This window comes from Gymnoscopelus braueri (assembly GCF_963280865.1).
Source record: "Gymnoscopelus braueri genome assembly, chromosome: 6".
In the NCBI taxonomy this organism is placed as follows: Eukaryota; Metazoa; Chordata; class Actinopteri; order Myctophiformes; family Myctophidae; genus Gymnoscopelus; species Gymnoscopelus braueri.
The window spans coordinates 38,535,486-38,553,821 of NC_137607.1; the positions used below are offsets into that span (position 1 = coordinate 38,535,486).

General features: G+C 40.4%; 1 protein-coding gene across 4 annotated transcripts; it reads right to left on the minus strand.

The window, feature by feature from the left end:
- Positions 1 to 399: 399 nt before the first annotated feature.
- Positions 400 to 17,308, minus strand: nexn (nexilin (F actin binding protein); the record flags this gene model as incomplete). 4 transcript variants are annotated; one of them, XM_080431594.1, is made up of 15 exons in its annotated part: positions 17,114 to 17,308; positions 13,603 to 14,044; positions 12,332 to 12,529; positions 11,439 to 11,523; positions 11,144 to 11,292; positions 9,183 to 9,371; positions 8,556 to 8,744; positions 7,613 to 7,801; positions 6,877 to 7,068; positions 6,263 to 6,307; positions 3,935 to 4,132; positions 3,156 to 3,377; positions 2,871 to 3,059; positions 1,481 to 1,841; positions 400 to 1,329 (listed from the first exon to the last, which is right to left on the minus strand). In XM_080431594.1, exons 2-15 carry the CDS (start codon positions 13,993 to 13,995, stop codon positions 1,316 to 1,318), a joined length of 2,613 nt encoding a protein of 870 aa, XP_080287720.1. In that variant the 5' UTR covers positions 13,996 to 14,044; positions 17,114 to 17,308. The 4 variants fall into 4 exon arrangements, with proteins under 4 accessions (XP_080287720.1, XP_080287719.1, XP_080287718.1 ...); XM_080431593.1 differs by having other exon boundaries at positions 1,481 to 1,844; positions 17,114 to 17,305; XM_080431592.1 differs by lacking the exon at positions 400 to 1,329 and having other exon boundaries at positions 1,461 to 1,844; positions 17,114 to 17,306.
- Between the last annotated feature and the right edge of the window lie 1,028 nt (positions 17,309 to 18,336).

Sequence of the window (18,336 nt, forward strand, 5' to 3'; positions counted from 1 at the left end):
GCAAGGCAAGGCAAGGCAATTTTACTTGTATAGCACATTTCAACAACAAGGCAATCCAATGTGCTTTTGCTTTACACAAAACATCAAGCAGAGGAAACGCAACAATACAATTATGTAGTGACATCAGGATGCTTAAAACAAAATATGTACAAATTAATAGTTTCAGTAACAACAGTACCGTAACTGTACCAAGAAGAAATGTATAAGAAATATGAATGAATGAATTATTGAATTTGGATTGATTGATTGATTAATTGATTGATTGATTGATTGATTCAATGAATGAATGAATACATAGAAAATAGTAGAACACATATTGCCGAATCGATATGAGTGAGTATCCAAATATGTTAGTATTAGATAGTTGGTTCTACTAGACACAGTAAAGACATTTACACAGAGTTTTTGTATGTTTTATTAAAAGGTTTTTATTTACTTATTTAACATATCACAAATAGCCTATTCAAGCTAACCTAACAACTTTCTATTATCAAACCATAAAATAACGTATAGTCTCTCCATTACATATCACAACTGTAACAAGAGCTTAATTAAACTCAAAATTAAAAGAAAAATACGTTTGGGGGACATAAAAATCAGCAAAGTGTTCATTAGAATACAATTTTTGATAATGCATGAAAATAAACCTGCAATGAAAGTTTCAAATTTCTGAACGTTATGTTGTTGACAGTGTGTTAGATGTGATTTCACATAGTTTTGTTCCTGCAGTCATGACGTTCGCCATGAGAGAAATTCTATAACTTGCCGACAAATGTCATGATGATAGCCAGCATCATGGGGTTGTCACAATAATGAACAATATGATACTGACAACAGGAAAGTATCACAGTGCCAAAGAGTATGGAAAATATTACCGACAGGAATATTACCTGTTGAATTGATGGTTATTATGAGTTACTGTAGCTTGTTAGAACCGGAGCAGATTTTTGTACCGTATACATTTTGTGTTAAAGAACCGTTGGTATCACATGTGTCATGAGGAGCTAGCATCATAAAACAAGGACAGTTCTGAAATGTTGTGCAGCCCTACAGTAGGAAAGGAACAATAACACTAATAATAATAATATGTCGTTTTTTGGCACAAGTTTCTTCCTACTCTAGCGGGGAGTGCAGTTTTACAGATAAGCAATATGTAAACAACATCTTGCATATTGTTTGTGTTGTGTTTCCCTCCCTTAGGAATGCCAAGCATATTTTCTTCCCTCCACTGTTTGGCCCTACGGCAAGGGACGAAATTTTACAAAAGGAGTGAGAGACAACAGGGAAAGTTTCCAGAATGAGGTGGGAGAGGGCATCAGTAGTCATCAGCTGCAAAAAAGAAACATGAGAGAGGTTACTCACAGATGCCTCTCCGTCCAAGTCCATGAGGAAGAGGAGCATGCGATCCACTTCTGATAGAGAGTTCAGAAACCGGGTTAGTGTATCATGGAGGCATGCAATCACACCAAGGTGCTCTTACTTTCTATTGTGAGGATACAGGTACTGGCCGCTGTCCCTCTGCTGTTGACGGCCTTGCACATATACTCTCCCTCGTCCTCTGGGAAGGTCTCGGGTAGGTAGAGGCAGTAAGTCTCTCCTCTCTCTATGTACTGATAGTCCTCACAGTCCTGAAGCGTCTCGCCCTCAAACCACCAGGTCACCTCTGGCTTGGGCTCCCCGGTGATCTTGACGGTGAACCGGACAGGCTCTGAGTCCACCACCGACTGGTTCTTGAGTGGCTTTTTAAACCACGGGGCCCCCGACCTGCCGTGATCTTCCTCGTCATCGAAGGCTGCAGAAGAGCCGTTTATAATGCTTCCGTCTTCTTCGTCCTCCTCATTCTTCTGAATTAAAAAAATTTATACAAATAACACAGTAACAAACATCAGTCACACAAACTAACTAAGATCCAGGAAAACCTAAGCCAACAACTCTTAGGCTGTGTGTCCACCAAGGTGAGCTTTTTCACTTGAGTTGAACATTTCTCAACTCTCTGCAACCAGATAAAAACAGCAGTTTTATCTATAGCAGGAACTACAGCAGGAATATCTATTCAGCTCAGCGCAGAATAGATATTCAGTGCCTCATCATGTTGCTGGCGTTACTAGCATACGCAGCACTTCCATTAAAAGATAAACTGTGTTCAGGGGGAAGAAAACTTGGCGTATACAGCCTGCCATTTGTGTCGGTCACAGTTTAAAGTTCCATGCTGGTGTTTATCACGTATTTAATCTATTGACTACAAGTCAATTTCACTTAATCTTTCTGCCATCAATTTCCCAAAGTATAGAACAGGTGTGTGTGTGTGTGTGTGTGTGTGTGTGTGTGTGTGTGTGTGTGTGTGTGTGTGTGTGTGTGTGTGTGTGTGTGTGTGTGTGTGTGTGTGTGTGTGTGTGTGTGTGTGTGTGTGTGTGTGTGTGTGTGTGTTTCTGTTTTTGAAAGGGATTTTCGTACCTTCCAGGAAACCACTGGTTTCCATTAATTTCAGGTTCCCTTGCGAAAATCAACTAGCAGCAACTTCTGAGGTTTGCTTGAAATAGGTAAGCCAACACAGTGAATTCTATTTTATTTTTGTACACGTTATGCAGTTGAAAACGTGGACTGCCTTGAAAAGTTAGGATGAAAATAAATAGTCCCTGAAGAAAAGATTCAAATGACTTCTTATATGGCAACAGAAATATCAGCCGGAGTAACAGACCATTTCAAGGTGGTTTATCACCTCAAAGGTTTAATTAAGCAAATTAATGAAATTGGTAAATAATTATTCCAAAATCTAACGTAGCTATACATTATTTATATTCAATGGGTTAAACATGCAATAACACCAATATTGTCCTTTAACAAAAGCAAAAATGCCCAGGGAGATTTACCTTTTGGAGGGCGGCGTCAATCTCTTGCTGCTCAAACTGCATCCTCTGCAGCTTCTGGTCCTCCACCTTCTTCTTCTCTTTCTCCTCCCTGGCTTTGGCCATTTGTTCGAATCGTGCACGCATGTCCACCTTCTGTTTGAACGGTGTCTCCTCAGGCTTCATCGGACTCGTTTCGTCTTCCTCATCCTCCTAAACAGATGGGCAAAAAAACAATCTTTTCAATGAGAAACACTGAAATAACCCACTCATATTCTCATGTTTCAGTAGGTACGCTAGCGCTCTTACCTCCTGGAATCTCCCTGTTTCTCTCTCTTTGATCTCGTCATCAACGGCCTTCCTCCTCGCTCGTTCCTCATCAATCTTTTTCTGAATGTCCTCATCAGTCAGCTGCTTGATCTTCTCAAACTTGGACTTGAGATTCTTGGCCTGGATGGAACCGGTTCTCTTGAGCTTGGTCAGCTCTTGGTATTCTTTGCTCACAGTATCAGTGGTCTCGTTCACCTCATCCTAGAGGAATGAACCAGATTTAAATATTATAGATGGTTTCACTCTGTATAAAAAATAACACCTCTGTCCTGAATGTCCTGTGAACTTTAATAGTTGCACATTTTCCTTGAACCATGATCTATACAGTACTACAACATGGTCTCTGTCACTGCTAAGCCCCAGTTGGCCTGGGGAGAGTGTAGATCAATGGTTCTCAACCTTTTCAGGCCACGACCCCCCAAAATAATCATATTTGAACTGGGGACCCCCCACCCTGACAAGCACTTGGAATTGTAGGAATTGAGGCATTACATTTTGTTGGACTCGGTTCCACAGATAAATGTTGTGAAAATAGCCGATCTACATGCTCACAATGCCTTGCAATGCGAGGCGTTGTGAGCTTGTAGATCGGCTAGTTTGAAAATGTTTTGCCTTTCTTATATTATGTGTTCTATATTATGTTTCACCAGAAACACATAGTGTCACCAGCTGCTTCTTTTCACCTGATAGTGAGGAGTAAACATAAGCACAATATATTGATACACAAATAAATTCACGACCACATCTTTCAGACTGACCTCTCCCATCTCTTGTCTAAGCTGTTCAAACTCCTTCTTCTCCTGCTCCATCTTCTTTTTGCGCTCCTCCACCTTGCGTTTCCTCTCGGCTTCCTCCTTGTGCTTCAGCAGCTCTTCAAAGTTCATTTCCAGTTTTCTTGGGTTTAATGCGTCCTGAGACTCACTTCTGTCCATGCCAGCTTCTTCCTCATCTGGTGCCTGTTGTGGCACATGTACAAAGATGGACAACTGTGTAAGGGGGTGATCTGACTAAATCAAGCTTTATTTATGCTTCAGTGCCAAAGTGGCGTGTGATGTATCACTCAACACAAATAAAAAATCACACCCTGTGTGAAGTGGGCGGTGTCTTGCTAGCTAATCACAATACTGAATGGAGTCAACCAATCATGTACAAAAGATAAATAAATGTATTGAAACACTCTTTATGATGGACGAAAAAATAATAAAAAAAAAACAAATGTATATATTTTTTTAAAGTTATGGTTTCTTATATAGGGCTATGCACATGTGTCATGTGACACTGGCCAATCACAGTCCTGAATAGATTGTGATTGGCCAATCACAGCGCAGGATAATTGTACAAATTTCCAAACCTCACTTATAGGGGCGGTTTCACTGCCCAAGATAATTGTACAAATTTCCAAACCTCACTTATAGGGGCGGTTTCACCGCCCAAAAATGTTTTGTTTTGGTCGAGCACACATCAAAACTAGAAAAAGTGCTCCTCGGAGCGCATGTCTCCGCCAGGTCAGGTAGGTTATTGTGGCCTCCTGGTGGGCGCTATAATAGGCCAATGTGAAAAGGGTGCCATTTCTTCTTAGGCCTTGCATGGCAATCGGACACTGCATTCATGATTTGAGGCATTTTGTTCAAATGTGTTTTGCTAGATTAGACCTGCTGGTGGCGCTATAACAGGCCAATGTTAAAAGGATGGCATTTGCTCCTCAACATAGTGTGAATGTGCGTGCAAAGTTTGACCGTAATCGGATGCTGCGTTCATGATTTGCGGCATTTTGTTCAAAACAAGCCACTCCTGCAAACTGTAGATGTCAATCTTAGCCAATCAGGATGGAATGTGAAAAATCAAACACATCCGTCTTGATCCCATGACTATAGACATCATTTGTACTGATTTGCGTGAAATTTGGATAAAATCGGAAGGAGTAATATATATATATATTATATATAAAATATAAAAGGCAGATGTGAAAAATGCAGGGCAAGGGTTTTTCCTTGACCTTTAGGGAGTGCGCTTCCAATTTTTTTCACAGATCGGTGCAGTTATAGGTAAAAACATGAATCGGCCTGTTATAGCGCCACCATGAGGTTGATTTGAACATTTTCAAGTGGCATTTTTTCCTCGGCATAGTGGAAATATGCGTGCAAAATGTCAAGGAAATTGCATGCTGTGTTCATGATTTGAGGCATTTTGTTCAAAACGGAGCACTCCTGCAAACTTTGGAAGCCATTTTAGCCAATCAGGATGGAATATGAAAAATCTGAAAGACCAGTTTCGTTTAATGACTATAGAGATTTGCGGGATTTTGGGACAAAATCTGTAGGAGTACTGTCAAAAAATATGTTTTGCACAAATCGGCCTCCTGGTGGCGCTATAAAAGGCAAATGTGAAAAATTTGGGGCAGAGGTTCTGCTGTGGCATCCAGGGAGTGTGTGTGCACAGTTTCACTGCGAGCAAGCCAACGGTGCCGGAGATTAGCTGTACACAGACAGAATGACGGACGGACGGACGGACGGACGGACGGACGGACGGACGGACGGACGGACGGACGGACGGACGGACGGACGGACGGACGGACGGACAGGGGGCAAAACATACTCTCTCGCCATGCCTTTCGGCCTGGCGGAGACAATCACTAAATCATAGATCAGGTCTTACATCACAGACCTAACACTAATTAGGCTATTTCAGTGTAGGGTTGTCTAATTTCAGTATTGGCTTCAATTTATAAAATAGCCACAACAATCAGCAACTTGCAACATAAGCAAGCAAACATCAAATTGTGTATTGGCCGCATTCTATTATAGGCCATAAGAGTTCAAGGCAACATCACCTACTCACCAAGTCTGAAATAACCTTCTAACCCTAGAAGACCTTGTCAACGTTTAAAACAAAATAAAATAATAACGCACCCTTGTGCACACACTTCAAAGACAGCACTCAAATCACAGCAAAGCAGCAATATTATCCTCTGGATGGTTCTGACATTTGTACTTACATTGAATATAACAGCAGCATATGGACAAAATTATTCCCGTCAGTCACCATATTGTAAATACAAAAGGCTTTTGAAATTAAGAATATCTTACTTCTCCATCGTCATATGCAGAACTTTCCTGATCCAGTCCAGGGCTCTTCAACTATTAATTTGGAAAAGGGATCAGCATTGCAGGTGTGCCATTTATATCAGAATAATATACTGTACATAAACAGATACCATTAATCCATGTCCAATTAGGAATCCAAATTAAAGATAACAATTTTGGTTGTTTATTTTATCAAATGTTAATGTTTGTGTTAATTTTGAGTAGGCAAATAATGTGTATTATGTTGACCCCCCGGCATTCTAAAACGGCCCTGGACAAGGAAAGCATTTATGTGGAATCATTTCCAGATGTTATTGATACAGTATGTTCTATGCTGTCTCATGCTGCAAGTAAAGATGATTGTTTGACTCATGGCAATGTGCTGAAACCCATACTGAAATGTTTCTGTACTTAAATCTGATAACAAGTACTCAAGGACAACAACAAAGTGGCATGCCAGACATTGAGCAGCATCATGAACGCTATTTGTTCATGATGTTCTATAAAGAATAATAGAACACACAGGAGCCTTTAGTAGAACATGCTATGATTAAATGAGCTGTGTCAGTATTGTATCCATGCAGATGTTTCCTGTGCAGTTCGTCCTGCAGACTTGCCATGTTCTTGCGGGCCTCTGCGAACAGCTTCTTCTCCTCCTCTAGTCTCTTCTTGGCCCCCACCTCTGCCCTCCTATGCACCTCCTCCCTTCTTTGGCGCCCCATCTCCTCGAAGCTGGCGCACAGCTTCCCTGGTTTATTGCCCTCCAGGTTCACCAAGGCCATGAACACCTCATCGTCTTCATCCACCAGCTGAGTAGAAGAGTATAAAATGCTAAGCTTTGGATCGTACGATAAGTACAATAATTACATGTCAGCATAAACTTTTTTTGCATCTAAGGTTTCGTCACATAACGGCATCGCTCAATAAAAATCCTGTATAATCACCTGAATAGTGCATAAGTATTATATCAATTAAATGCTTCTAAATGAGCCTAAATTGAGACATTCTGTCATGTTTCCAGACTACTGAATATACTATTTCTATTTCATGATGGACATTATGCTCTCGGGACCCCACCCATTGAAAAAAGAGAGTTGTGAAAAAACACTTTCTTTACTAACAGTGGTATGATGTTCTTGATCTGTATTTGTATTTTTCTTTACTTATTTATTTCTCCTATATATTTCTTTCTCTACTTATGTATTTGTGATGTGATTTTGTCGTGTCGCGTGGTTGCTGTCCCTGGACGGGGGGATGGGGGGGGGGGGGGGTGAACAATGAAAAGTATTTACATGTAAGGTCTTACAGCTTTAAAAATCTGAAAATAATAAAACAAAGTGAAAGTATATTGACCATGCTCTTCCTGGCTTCTGCGAAGGCTCGTCTCTCCTCCTCCATCCGTCTCTTGTACCCCTCTTCTGCCTTCTTACGCACCCCTTCTACCCTTTGTCTCTCCAACTCCTCGAAGCTCAGCTGCAGTTTTCCAGGTCGGACATCGTCCTTCTCCTCCTGACCTTCCTGAGTATCCTCCCCGTCTTCAGCCTGAGAGGAATAACAACAAAGAATAGACAAAACCTACGTCATACTGCGCTCCTGCCTCACTGGTGATGGCCGACAAGGCCTTCACCATCAGGACATGATCCAACCCTACACCCCTTCCCTTAACTTAGATAAACTAACACAGGACATCTGTCCCTCCCTTCCCTATGACAGTGAAGTGGTTCTCAACCTTTTCAGGCTGTGACCCCCAAAATTATTATATTTGAACTGGGGACATCCCACCCTGACAAGCACTTGGAATGTAGGAGTTGAGGCATCCAGTTTAGTTTCACTAGGTTCCACAGATAAATATTGTGAAAATAGCAGATCTACAAGCTCTTTTTATTTTTTTGTAGGCCCTGAAAGTCCTTAAATTGTCATTTCACTGTCATCTGGGGACCCCCCCTGAGGGTCCCGACCCACAGGTTGAGAACCACTGCCCTACGACACCGTGGCAAATGCTCTACCTAGACTCTTCTTATTTAAATGTTGTTTAGACAGATGCTAGGTTTGATGTTTACATAGTATCCTTGTTACTTTGTAGCACTTCATTGTTTTCTTTGCATGCTATTTACATTACCCTGGCGTTAGTTGACATGCCATTTACTCTGGATAAGAGCGTCTTCTAAATGCATAAATTGTAAATTGTAATTGCTCCTAACTTTTAGAATCTGAAAGCATGGATCAACCAGAGGGATCAACACACAGCTGAAGTGCATCACATTGGGATGTGTAAAGAAATGCACTGGTGCGTCACCATTTCAAGCTTGGCCTCGTCAAATGATTTTTTCTCCTCCCGCAGACGGCGTTTGGATTCCTCCTCAGCCTTCTTCTTCCTCTGCTCCTGTCTGTCCTTCTCCAGGTCCTCGAACGACAGCTTCAACTTTCCAGGGGTCACCTGCTCCCTCTCTGTGGTTTTCATGTCTTCTTCATCATCATCATCATCCTGAAAGCAGACGAGGAGAAACAATGAATTTAAATCTAACAGCCCAGTAGCACATTATTTGTCTAAGAAATAATGGTGCAAATCTTCTATGTATCTATATAGCCTTAACAACAAAAGAATTTGAATAAAACTAAACAATTACAATGAGGATGATATTGTATATCTTATAATTAGGGTGTGATTCATGAAAAAGAATAGAGAGTGGAATGTTATTAGAATGCCATTTAGAAATGTAATTGGAGATGAAAATAAATGACCAAAGATGTGGATTTAAATCCCAGAGAAGGGGAATCGTCCCAAACTCACCCACCTGGCCTTGGAGAATAACACCCTCCTTATAATCCTCAATATATTAGAGAAACCGAGAGATGGAATTCAGAAAGTAATCGTTTACTCCATAAACAATGGGTATATGGAAATGGACACTCCTGGGCTCACCTGTAGAGCGACTGAGCACCGCTTGGCTTCCTTGATTTCAGCGTACCGTTTCTTCTTCTCCTCTTCTGCCTTCTTCTTCAGGCCATCCTCACGACTCTTCTCCAGGTCTTCAAAGTTTACCTTGATTCTGCCTGGAGTTCGTGAAGCTTTCCCTGGCACCACCCGTATCAGCATACTATCATCTCCATCCTAGAAGGTACATACACAGAGAGTTTTGTTTATTTGTGTTTTTCATTGCTTCGTTTTTCTTATTTTTCCTATCTGGTAGTATCACTTTCCTAGCTTGCGACTTTAAGCATAATTTCAGAGTGGATCCATTAAAATGTGAATTCTAACTACGTCGTGGCAAAACATGCTACCGTTGTTCCCAGAATGTTCTCAATGCAGTGTTTAAAAGACAGTGGAAGAGTGTTAAGATTTTTCACATTAAACATCTCCATGGGTTATGGTTAGGGTCAGTCTGACACCCAGACTATAGGGAAAAATATGTTGAATGTAGGTCACTTAACAAACAACCCCAAACACCCTCAGACTGAAGATAAGAGGACATTGGGTTGCAGGAGGGGGGAGGGGCTCTTTGGTTCTAATGGTCACCATTTGCAGCAGGTCGTAAGTCTATGAGTGCAAGTGTGAGGCTAAGATAGGAAGTTCTAAGTCAGTCATAGTGAGGAAGGGGACAGGAGCTAAATTAGTCACTGTGGGGTGTGGGAAACATTTGCCAGTCACATGCTGTCTACACCTGGCAGTGTCTGTGGTCCAGGCAGCAATATAAGTAGATTGTCTCAGTTGTTTCAAGATCACTGAGTCAGTGCCTTTCAAAACAAAACCATCAACAATCTTGAGATATTAGCCCCACAGGAAGAGAACTTGTTGTGGCCTTGTTAGAACCATAATGAATAAATATAGTGTATATATATACAGTAGCAATAAATAAATATCCAGGATATAACACATAATAAAATATGATATTCCATTCTCTCCCTCTCTATTGAAGATCAACTGAAAAATCATGGGCAACATGGAAAGCATTGAGTAATATCACTATTGTACTGTAAATACCGGTACATGGTTACAGTTTTAGAGTAACACTGCATTTCTTATATTGATTAAGTCATATTTTCAGGCATAAATGATTATGGGAGACTATAAATAATGATTGGCTTCTGGCTATCTCACTGTAACTACCTTAAGTTTATGACCTAGTGAATCCACCAGCATGAGGACTAGCATTGTTGACAATGTTTTATACAGTAGCATAATCTATCCTAATTGCTGCTCACTTAATCAATAATCCTAAATGCTTTACAGTAATATATTACATACTTTAATCTAACTTTTATGATGTTGTCTCTACAGTATTGTTGACTTTGGTTAACACTGCACTGGTATTAGTACAAATGAAATGCTGGATAAAAAAACAGTTTAACATTGTTAGAGTTTTGTAATAATATATGTATACACAGTTGAATATTTAGCTCACTGAACTGTGATTACTTTGAGGAACACCAGAAATAGTGCTAGTAGGTTATGTAAAAGCCTATAATTGCTTATCTGGAACAAGCATCATTACATAACATTTACACATTCACAAGGACTACACTGACTATTGGTATACTTAGCCTAAACGCACAAATCTTGTCTTAACCTACAGTATGCTGTTGATGTGGAGTGTCATATCCAATAAAAATACATTTACGCTATCTGTCTTAAAATCCCCAAAGGCTCTATGCTGCTATGAAAGCAACTGCTATGAAAGCAAAAGTTCCCATGTTGTTCCCATTCTGTTTGGCTTTCAAATGGCACTTAAAATAACTCATCCGGGTAGCAGCTGAGGATTACCTGAATGATTACAGATGATTGGAAGCCATTCCCTTCAGCGGGGTATACTATAGCTAAATAATGTAGACCAGCCCGTTTCACATGTGGCCCCATACCAAAGGAATCCCCTCATGTTTACATACCTCAGCAGCTTTCTGTGCCAGTTCTTTCTGAATCTTGGCCTTTTCACTGGTATCCTGGGCAACCCTCCTCTTCCTCTCGTCGCCCGCCTTCTTCCTCTCCTTTTCTTGTCTCTGCTTCTCCATTTCTGCGAATTTCCCCTTTACACTTCCTGAGGGATGCCAGATATAGAGGAGCGAAGAGCACAACACAAGAGGTAAGCTGTGAACCACTCCCTACACTTCTTTAACCAAATGGCCAACCGGACACCCCTCTTTATCACAGACTCCACTCCTCCCATTCACCCACATGTCATACCTGTGATCTTGGGGACGTAGGATTTTTCTACCTTGGCTGGCTTCACCTCCTCTTCCTCATCGCTGGAGGCTAGGAGTTCTTTTATCTGCGGTTGACCAGACAGAGAGTACGTGAGGCAATGGTTTAGCTAGGATCATCTGCTTTGCACCTGAGGAGCCATGCTGGTCCCAGCAAGAACAGGGACCTAATCCCTGTTAATAACTGGGTCATGTGACCCACGGATGAGCCTCTGATTGGAGCATCCCATGCTGGCAAGGAAGGGAGATCAGCGCAGGTGTCCCTTCCTGTAGAGATACAGTACGGCTGTGAACTGGGAGGCTGTTCTCTCTGTATGTCACTGGTAATCCACTCACATTACACTATCACCGTATTCACCACGGTTTTATTACAGAGCTTGTCTTCTACAACCAATCAAGTTGTACCTGCTTTCATGTTTTTTTTTCAGTGTCAGTGTCCATATTAATTGTGTTATTATTTATTTTTGTTGATTTATGAAGCACAAACCATTGCTCATGGAGTATTTCTGTAAATTGAATAATTAAAGAAATCATTCATTACAATAATCAATTAGTAAATTATTTAAAACTACAATCTGGGACTTATTTATTTTAACCAATCTGTATGGCAGAGTATTGACAATGTCAATCTTTATTATAGTTTTTTTAATATTTCATCTTTACATCTTTGCAATTACTTCTCTCTGTCGAGAGAGGGAGTCAACGGACGCAAAACTCACAGATCGTAGCTTTAAAATGATCTGTGATTGATGTTGGTGTTGTTCTGTATAATGTGGTGAATTGTCACACAAACCACAAGTGTTGTCACCTGGTCATGCCTCATCATGCCATGCAGGTCACAGTGGACGGTTAGTGGGGGGGTTATCTGTCTTTGACCTGCTGCTTCCTGACGAGATAGGCTCTCTCCTTGGTGAACTGCTCCTTTCTCTTCTTGTTCTCCTCGGTGGTTCTGTTCCTGCTGCGCTCCTCCCTGGCTTTCTGCATGGCCTCAAACTTGTTCTTGACCTCTCCTTTGTCCTTGTCCTTGGGTACGTAGCTCCTGGCCACTGGCTTCCTGGACCGGAGGAGGAGTTTCTGTTGGTCAAATCAGAATGATGAGACAGTGGTGGGAAAAGGTACAATTAATGTTTTAACTTAAGTAAAAGTATCAATACTGCAATGTAGAAATAGTAAAACCCAGGAATTAAAAATGTACTTGAGTAAAAGTACAAAAGTATTGGTATCATAATGTACTTAAAGTACCAAAAGTAGAAAGTACTCATTATGCAGAATGTCCCATTTCACAAGTTTTCAAATGTATAAAATGTATAAAAAATATTTTGAAAATAGCAGATCTACAAGCTCACGATGCGTCACATCACGATGCATTGTGAGCTTGTATATCAGCTATTTTCAAATGGCCGAAATAGGCTATTTTCAAATGGCCAAAATGTATATAGGGCAATGTATGTTTTGTAATAATAATTAAAATCTACAAAGTAACTAGTAACTAAAGTTTTCAAATAATCGTAGTGGAGAAAAAGTATAATATTTGCCATGAGACAGAACATTGAATGTGGTGAGATTTTGCAGTGAGGGGAAAAAATGGTGGACGGTTAACATTTTTGAATAATATGGAGAATTGTATCATGAAAAAACTAAATTTGCTTGAAAAGTCAAGTCAAGGTTCAGTTAGATCCATACACTACACATGTTGGGTGGGTTAGCTATGGTCCACAAATGTAACTATCAAACGAAAAAGAGTTTGCACATCCACCATAAAAAAAAAAACTGGTGCAGGATAAACTGATCAAAGACATGTAAGAAAATAGAGTCCGCACATTGTAAAATAACTTGCTCCCAGTCAGTCGTTTTCAACCAACATAAGGTCTTCTTCAGAATGGCCTTCTGAAGAGCAAGTTATTTTACAGTGTGCAGACTCTTTTCTTTTTACCACAAATTAAACTGCCAAGGTTGCCCTTGAGCAAGGCACTGAACCCCAAGCTACTTCATGGATGCTGCAGCTTCCTGCATTGTAAACGAGGCCCTGCACTCTTACCTCTCCAGAGAAATATCATAATAATAATTCATTATATATTTACATGGGACTCTGTTTGTGTACCTATAGTAGGAAGTAAATGACATGTATTTGTTCATGAAGGTCTTACCTCTTGCTTCTGAGCCACATCAGAAATGTTCTGTTCACTTGCATCAGGCTCTGTTTCTTCCGTCTCCTCTGTTGGTTCTGTGTCACCATTTACTGCTTGTGAATCCTCCTTTTTCTCATCGGCTGTGTCATTGTCTTTGTGTTCCATACCGTTCACTTTGTGTGTGTTGTCGGTCTCAGCATCAGCGCGCTCCTCTTCCTCGTCATTATGTGTGTCATCATCACCTTCATCAGCGCACTCCTCTTCCTCGTCATTATGTGTTTCATCACCTTCATCAAGCATGGGTTCCTCCTCTTCCTTGTTTTCCACATCATCTATGTCATCGTCATGTTCATTGGTGATATTGTCCGTGTCATGTGTGACATCAGCCATAACCTGTGCAACCTCAGTCATCTTTGTGCCACAGTGACAAGCTGACAGACAGGCCCACTTTAAATGTTACCTGCAAAGAAAAGGGAAATGTATCAAGTATCAGTTAGCAGTTATCTTCTCACTTCAGATCCTACATGTTAAAAGACACATTTTAACGTCAGACAAACACAAAATGATAATGCAGCTGAGATTTGGTAGATAGAGCTTTATGGCAGAACCCATAATCACTTTTCTGTCATGTACAGCAGTGTTTCAAAAAACGTTTTCATGTCAAGGATAGACCCCCATCTGAAAATATTTTGTGCCAGGGAACTACCATGCAAGATTTTTTTTAAATAGCCGATCAAGCTCACAACGGGTTGCAATGCAGCACATTGTGAGCTTGTAGATTGGCTATTTTCAAATAGCCAATGTATATAGGGTAAGAGTGGTTAAATTGATTTTGATGCTAAATTAACACATTATCCTAGGGACCCCCTCAAGGACCAAGGATACTTTGAGAACAACCGATGTACCAGTAGTAGCTACTTTATATTCCAGGTACTTTAAATAACAAATGTTCAGCTCAAAGTCAGATGTTGGGGTTTGTACGTACGTCTGTATGAATATTGTTATGTATTGTCCACTGTCTAATCAAGTCACTGACTTGATAAAAAACAATCTGAATCCAATCTAGATAGCCCAAAAACATCTGATTTGAGATGCCAGTCTGAACATAATAGCCTTATTGACTACAGAGTTCAGGGGAAGAAAGGGGTGCCCCACTTCCCTACACTGAAACGGAACACATTGTGGGTCCTAATTATAGCCCACTTCAGTGTCCAGGCCATGTGATCATGGCTATTTCTGATAGGTGATACGCAGTTGGACAGAGCTCAAGTTGGACAGAGCCCACATGTCGCCCCCACAGACTCTTGACAAAATGGCCAGACTTAGAGCTAGACAATCGAATGTGAGAGGGCTGTTTTGGCCGTTAGTCATTCACCACAAAATGTTTTGCTGTTTATCAGTGCCCTGAAATACCTCTTTCATTCAGACATGTCTATGTATTTAGAAACTCTGGTCAGTGTGGCATAATACAGTAAACAGCTGTAGTGTTGATGATTGGTTCGTTCATTTTAATGCACAGAAGCACCATTGAATGGCCTCATGTTGGCTTATATTGACTAGTGTACAGTATGTTGTAATCCAGAAAACAACAGTTATTGTAACTGTATAATGCTACAACTGCTGCAAGACTACAATGTGTATATTACATAGAGCCCTATGACCACTTTCAGCTATAGAAAGACTTCTGAGAGATATGCTTTAAATAAATTTTATTAATTACCTAGATCAGGGCTTCTCAATTCACCCCCAGTTTGTTATGAATTAGTCCACAGACCCCCATAACTCTGAGGGTGTACAAAGTGAGAGGGTTCCATTTGTACAATCTCAGAGTTACAGATCTACTGTATAAGGGTCCATTTGGTTCTTATTGTCAATAATAATTTAGCTCCATGAAACCAAGGGCCCCTGGGGGTCCCCAGACCCCACTTTGAGAACCACTGACCTAGAATCTAGGTCTAGATTACTTCTGTACACATTTCTGTGAGTAATCCATATCCAATGTTCAGCGATTTCATCCAAGGATTTCTTTAATGGGTTCTAATTGTGACAATTATTAATTAGCATTTTATTTTAGGCATTTAGCTGCCAATGTTGTCGTCGTTACCTGCAGTGACCCTTGTCCTTACACCTTTGAGCTAAGATGACCTAGCTCAGTGGTTCTAAACCTGTGGGTCGGGACCCTCAGGGGGGTCCCCACATGATTTTTTTGGGGGGGTCCCCAGATTACAGTGAAACGACAATTTAAGGACTTTTAAGACCTTTTTAATAGGCTATAAGAAATACATTTAAGAAATTAAAATAGCCGATCTACATTGCGAGGCGTTGTGAGCTTGTAGATCTGCTATTTTCACAATATTTATCTGTGGAACCGAGTCAAACTAAATTTAATGCCTCAACTCCTACAATTCCAAGTGCTTGTCAGGGTTGGGGGTCCCCAGTTCAAATATAGTTATTTTGGGGGGTCACGGCCTGAAAAGGTTGAGAACCACTAGCTTGTCATTTGATCACTAAAGATGGGATGATAAAATAAAACATAATTTAAGGATGATGGCAATATGCTGTTAGCTGTCTCCTGGCCTCCTTTGACTTCCCTATAATGTGTCAGTGGTACAACCGCAATGTGATACTGATCTAGACATTCCAATACTTGCCTGAGAATAAGGTCAAGAGGGGGCAAACTATAGGGGCTCGTTGATGAATAATATTATTAACTTACAAAAAGTCGATCTTGATGGAAAAAATAAAAATCAACAGTACTTAAAACAACACGAGGCCATTGGACATAATAGGCCATACCATAATATATACTTACATACAGTATATATTATGGGAACACTAGCTCCATCAATATATGAATTGCACTTGCATCTAACATTCACTGCAATGAACTGATCTGCCACTGACTCCAACTATTTGCAAAAACAAATCGGCCTATATTACTAACATAATTAAAACACATGTATCATTACCGTTGTCTTAAACCAGTTATTGTGATGATTTTAAACATGAGCTTGAACTGCCATATCATCTTTAACCATATACATGTATGTCTGCTCTGCCAAGGGAAGTTCTATTTATGGCTGTCATAATGTACTCAGCTGGCACAAGACATCATGACAGTGTGCCTGCCTGGGCTACAATAGTCGACTAACTGTGGCTTGAATAAAGTTTCATTAATAACTCATTGTGTCTTTTACAACATTGTCAATGTACTATAGCCACAATGTAGCGACTAGTCTATCTCAAGTAATTAAGAGGATACCAATGCAAATCGTGATCTAACATTTACACTCAAATGGCCGACAGGTGAATGAGATATAGCCCTTTACAAGAAAAAACACCATCGGTTCAATTATGTTTTTATAGAAAATGAAATAAAAAATAGACTGCACTATGAAATGTCCCCTATAAACTTTGACCTTGCCGATATAGAAGAAATAGCCTATAGGTGTATTGGAGATTTGCAGTTAGGAGGCTATTGACTTTTCCCTTCTATCTAGCTTTTTAAATGTGTATGAAATAAGCTTACCTCTTTATGATGCCGTCCTCCTTATTGTCATAAGAATCCTTTGTAGGGAACAGGCTGATGTATTGTGTGTGAACTGGTGTGCCAAGCAGAACAATCCAGAAAAGTGGAAAGTCACAGAGACGCGTCCACAGCGTGCGCGCTGTTCACAGTGGAGTGGGTGAGGTTACGTATCGGTGACCGCTCTCCATAAAAGTAGCGTTCCTTCTGCCGTCTCCCACATTCCCTGCGCACCAGCCGCAGCCTCAGGTTCAGCTGTTCAAGTGTTCATGAACACACGCTTGATCCTTTTTCCTGTTATCAGACAGACTGCATGGGCTCACTGGGCTGCAGGTTTATGTAACAAGTCAACAGTAGTATTTATAAAATGAACGTTTCCTGCAGTGGTGTGTTCTAGGGTTTTTCGGAGGGCATACGATAATCATTCCCTGGCTGCACGACGTGCGCGTGGTCAATGGATGAAATGGTTAGAAGTGGTGCTACTCCCATGTTTTACTTAAGTGAAAGTATCAATATGCTGCAATGTAGAAATACTTTGTTACAAGTAGCCTAAAAGTCCGGAATTCAAAATGTACTTGAGTAAAGTATAAAAGTATTGGTATCAAAGTGTACTTAAAGTAACAAAAGTAAAAGTACTCATTGTGCAGAATGTCCAATTTCAGAAGTTCAAAATGTAAAAAAAATTGCAGATCTACAAGCTCACAATGCATCTCATGTCAAAAGTTTTTAGTTTAGACTTTTGACTTGGTTCACATTATTTGTTTTCCGGAATCAATTATCTCTACAGTGTTGCATGAAAATATTTAGAAAATGTGCTCAAGGCTAGGCTACTGCACAGATGTCTTCTAGATAATGATTTCTTCACAGGCCCATGATGGAGGTGGGGGGGGGGGGTAATTATAGTACACCATGAAATATCACCTTTCTCATTTGATCATACAATAACTGCACTAAAATACCAAAAGGCATGCAGCAAAACAGCATAAGAAAAAGAAACAAGAAAATGAAAGTCATACTTTTCGAAATAATACATTTGAAAAAGTTACAAATAGGCAGTAAAATGGCATAAATTGTAGGAGAAATTTGACACTCATTTGAGCAGCTACTGTTAAGGTTGACTGCTAATGTTTACAGAGATGCCTTTATAAGTTGACATACACTATCAAGGCCACTTGCTGGTGGTCAGAGCCTGGATGCCTGGCTTATCTAAAAGGAAACCAGGTTGC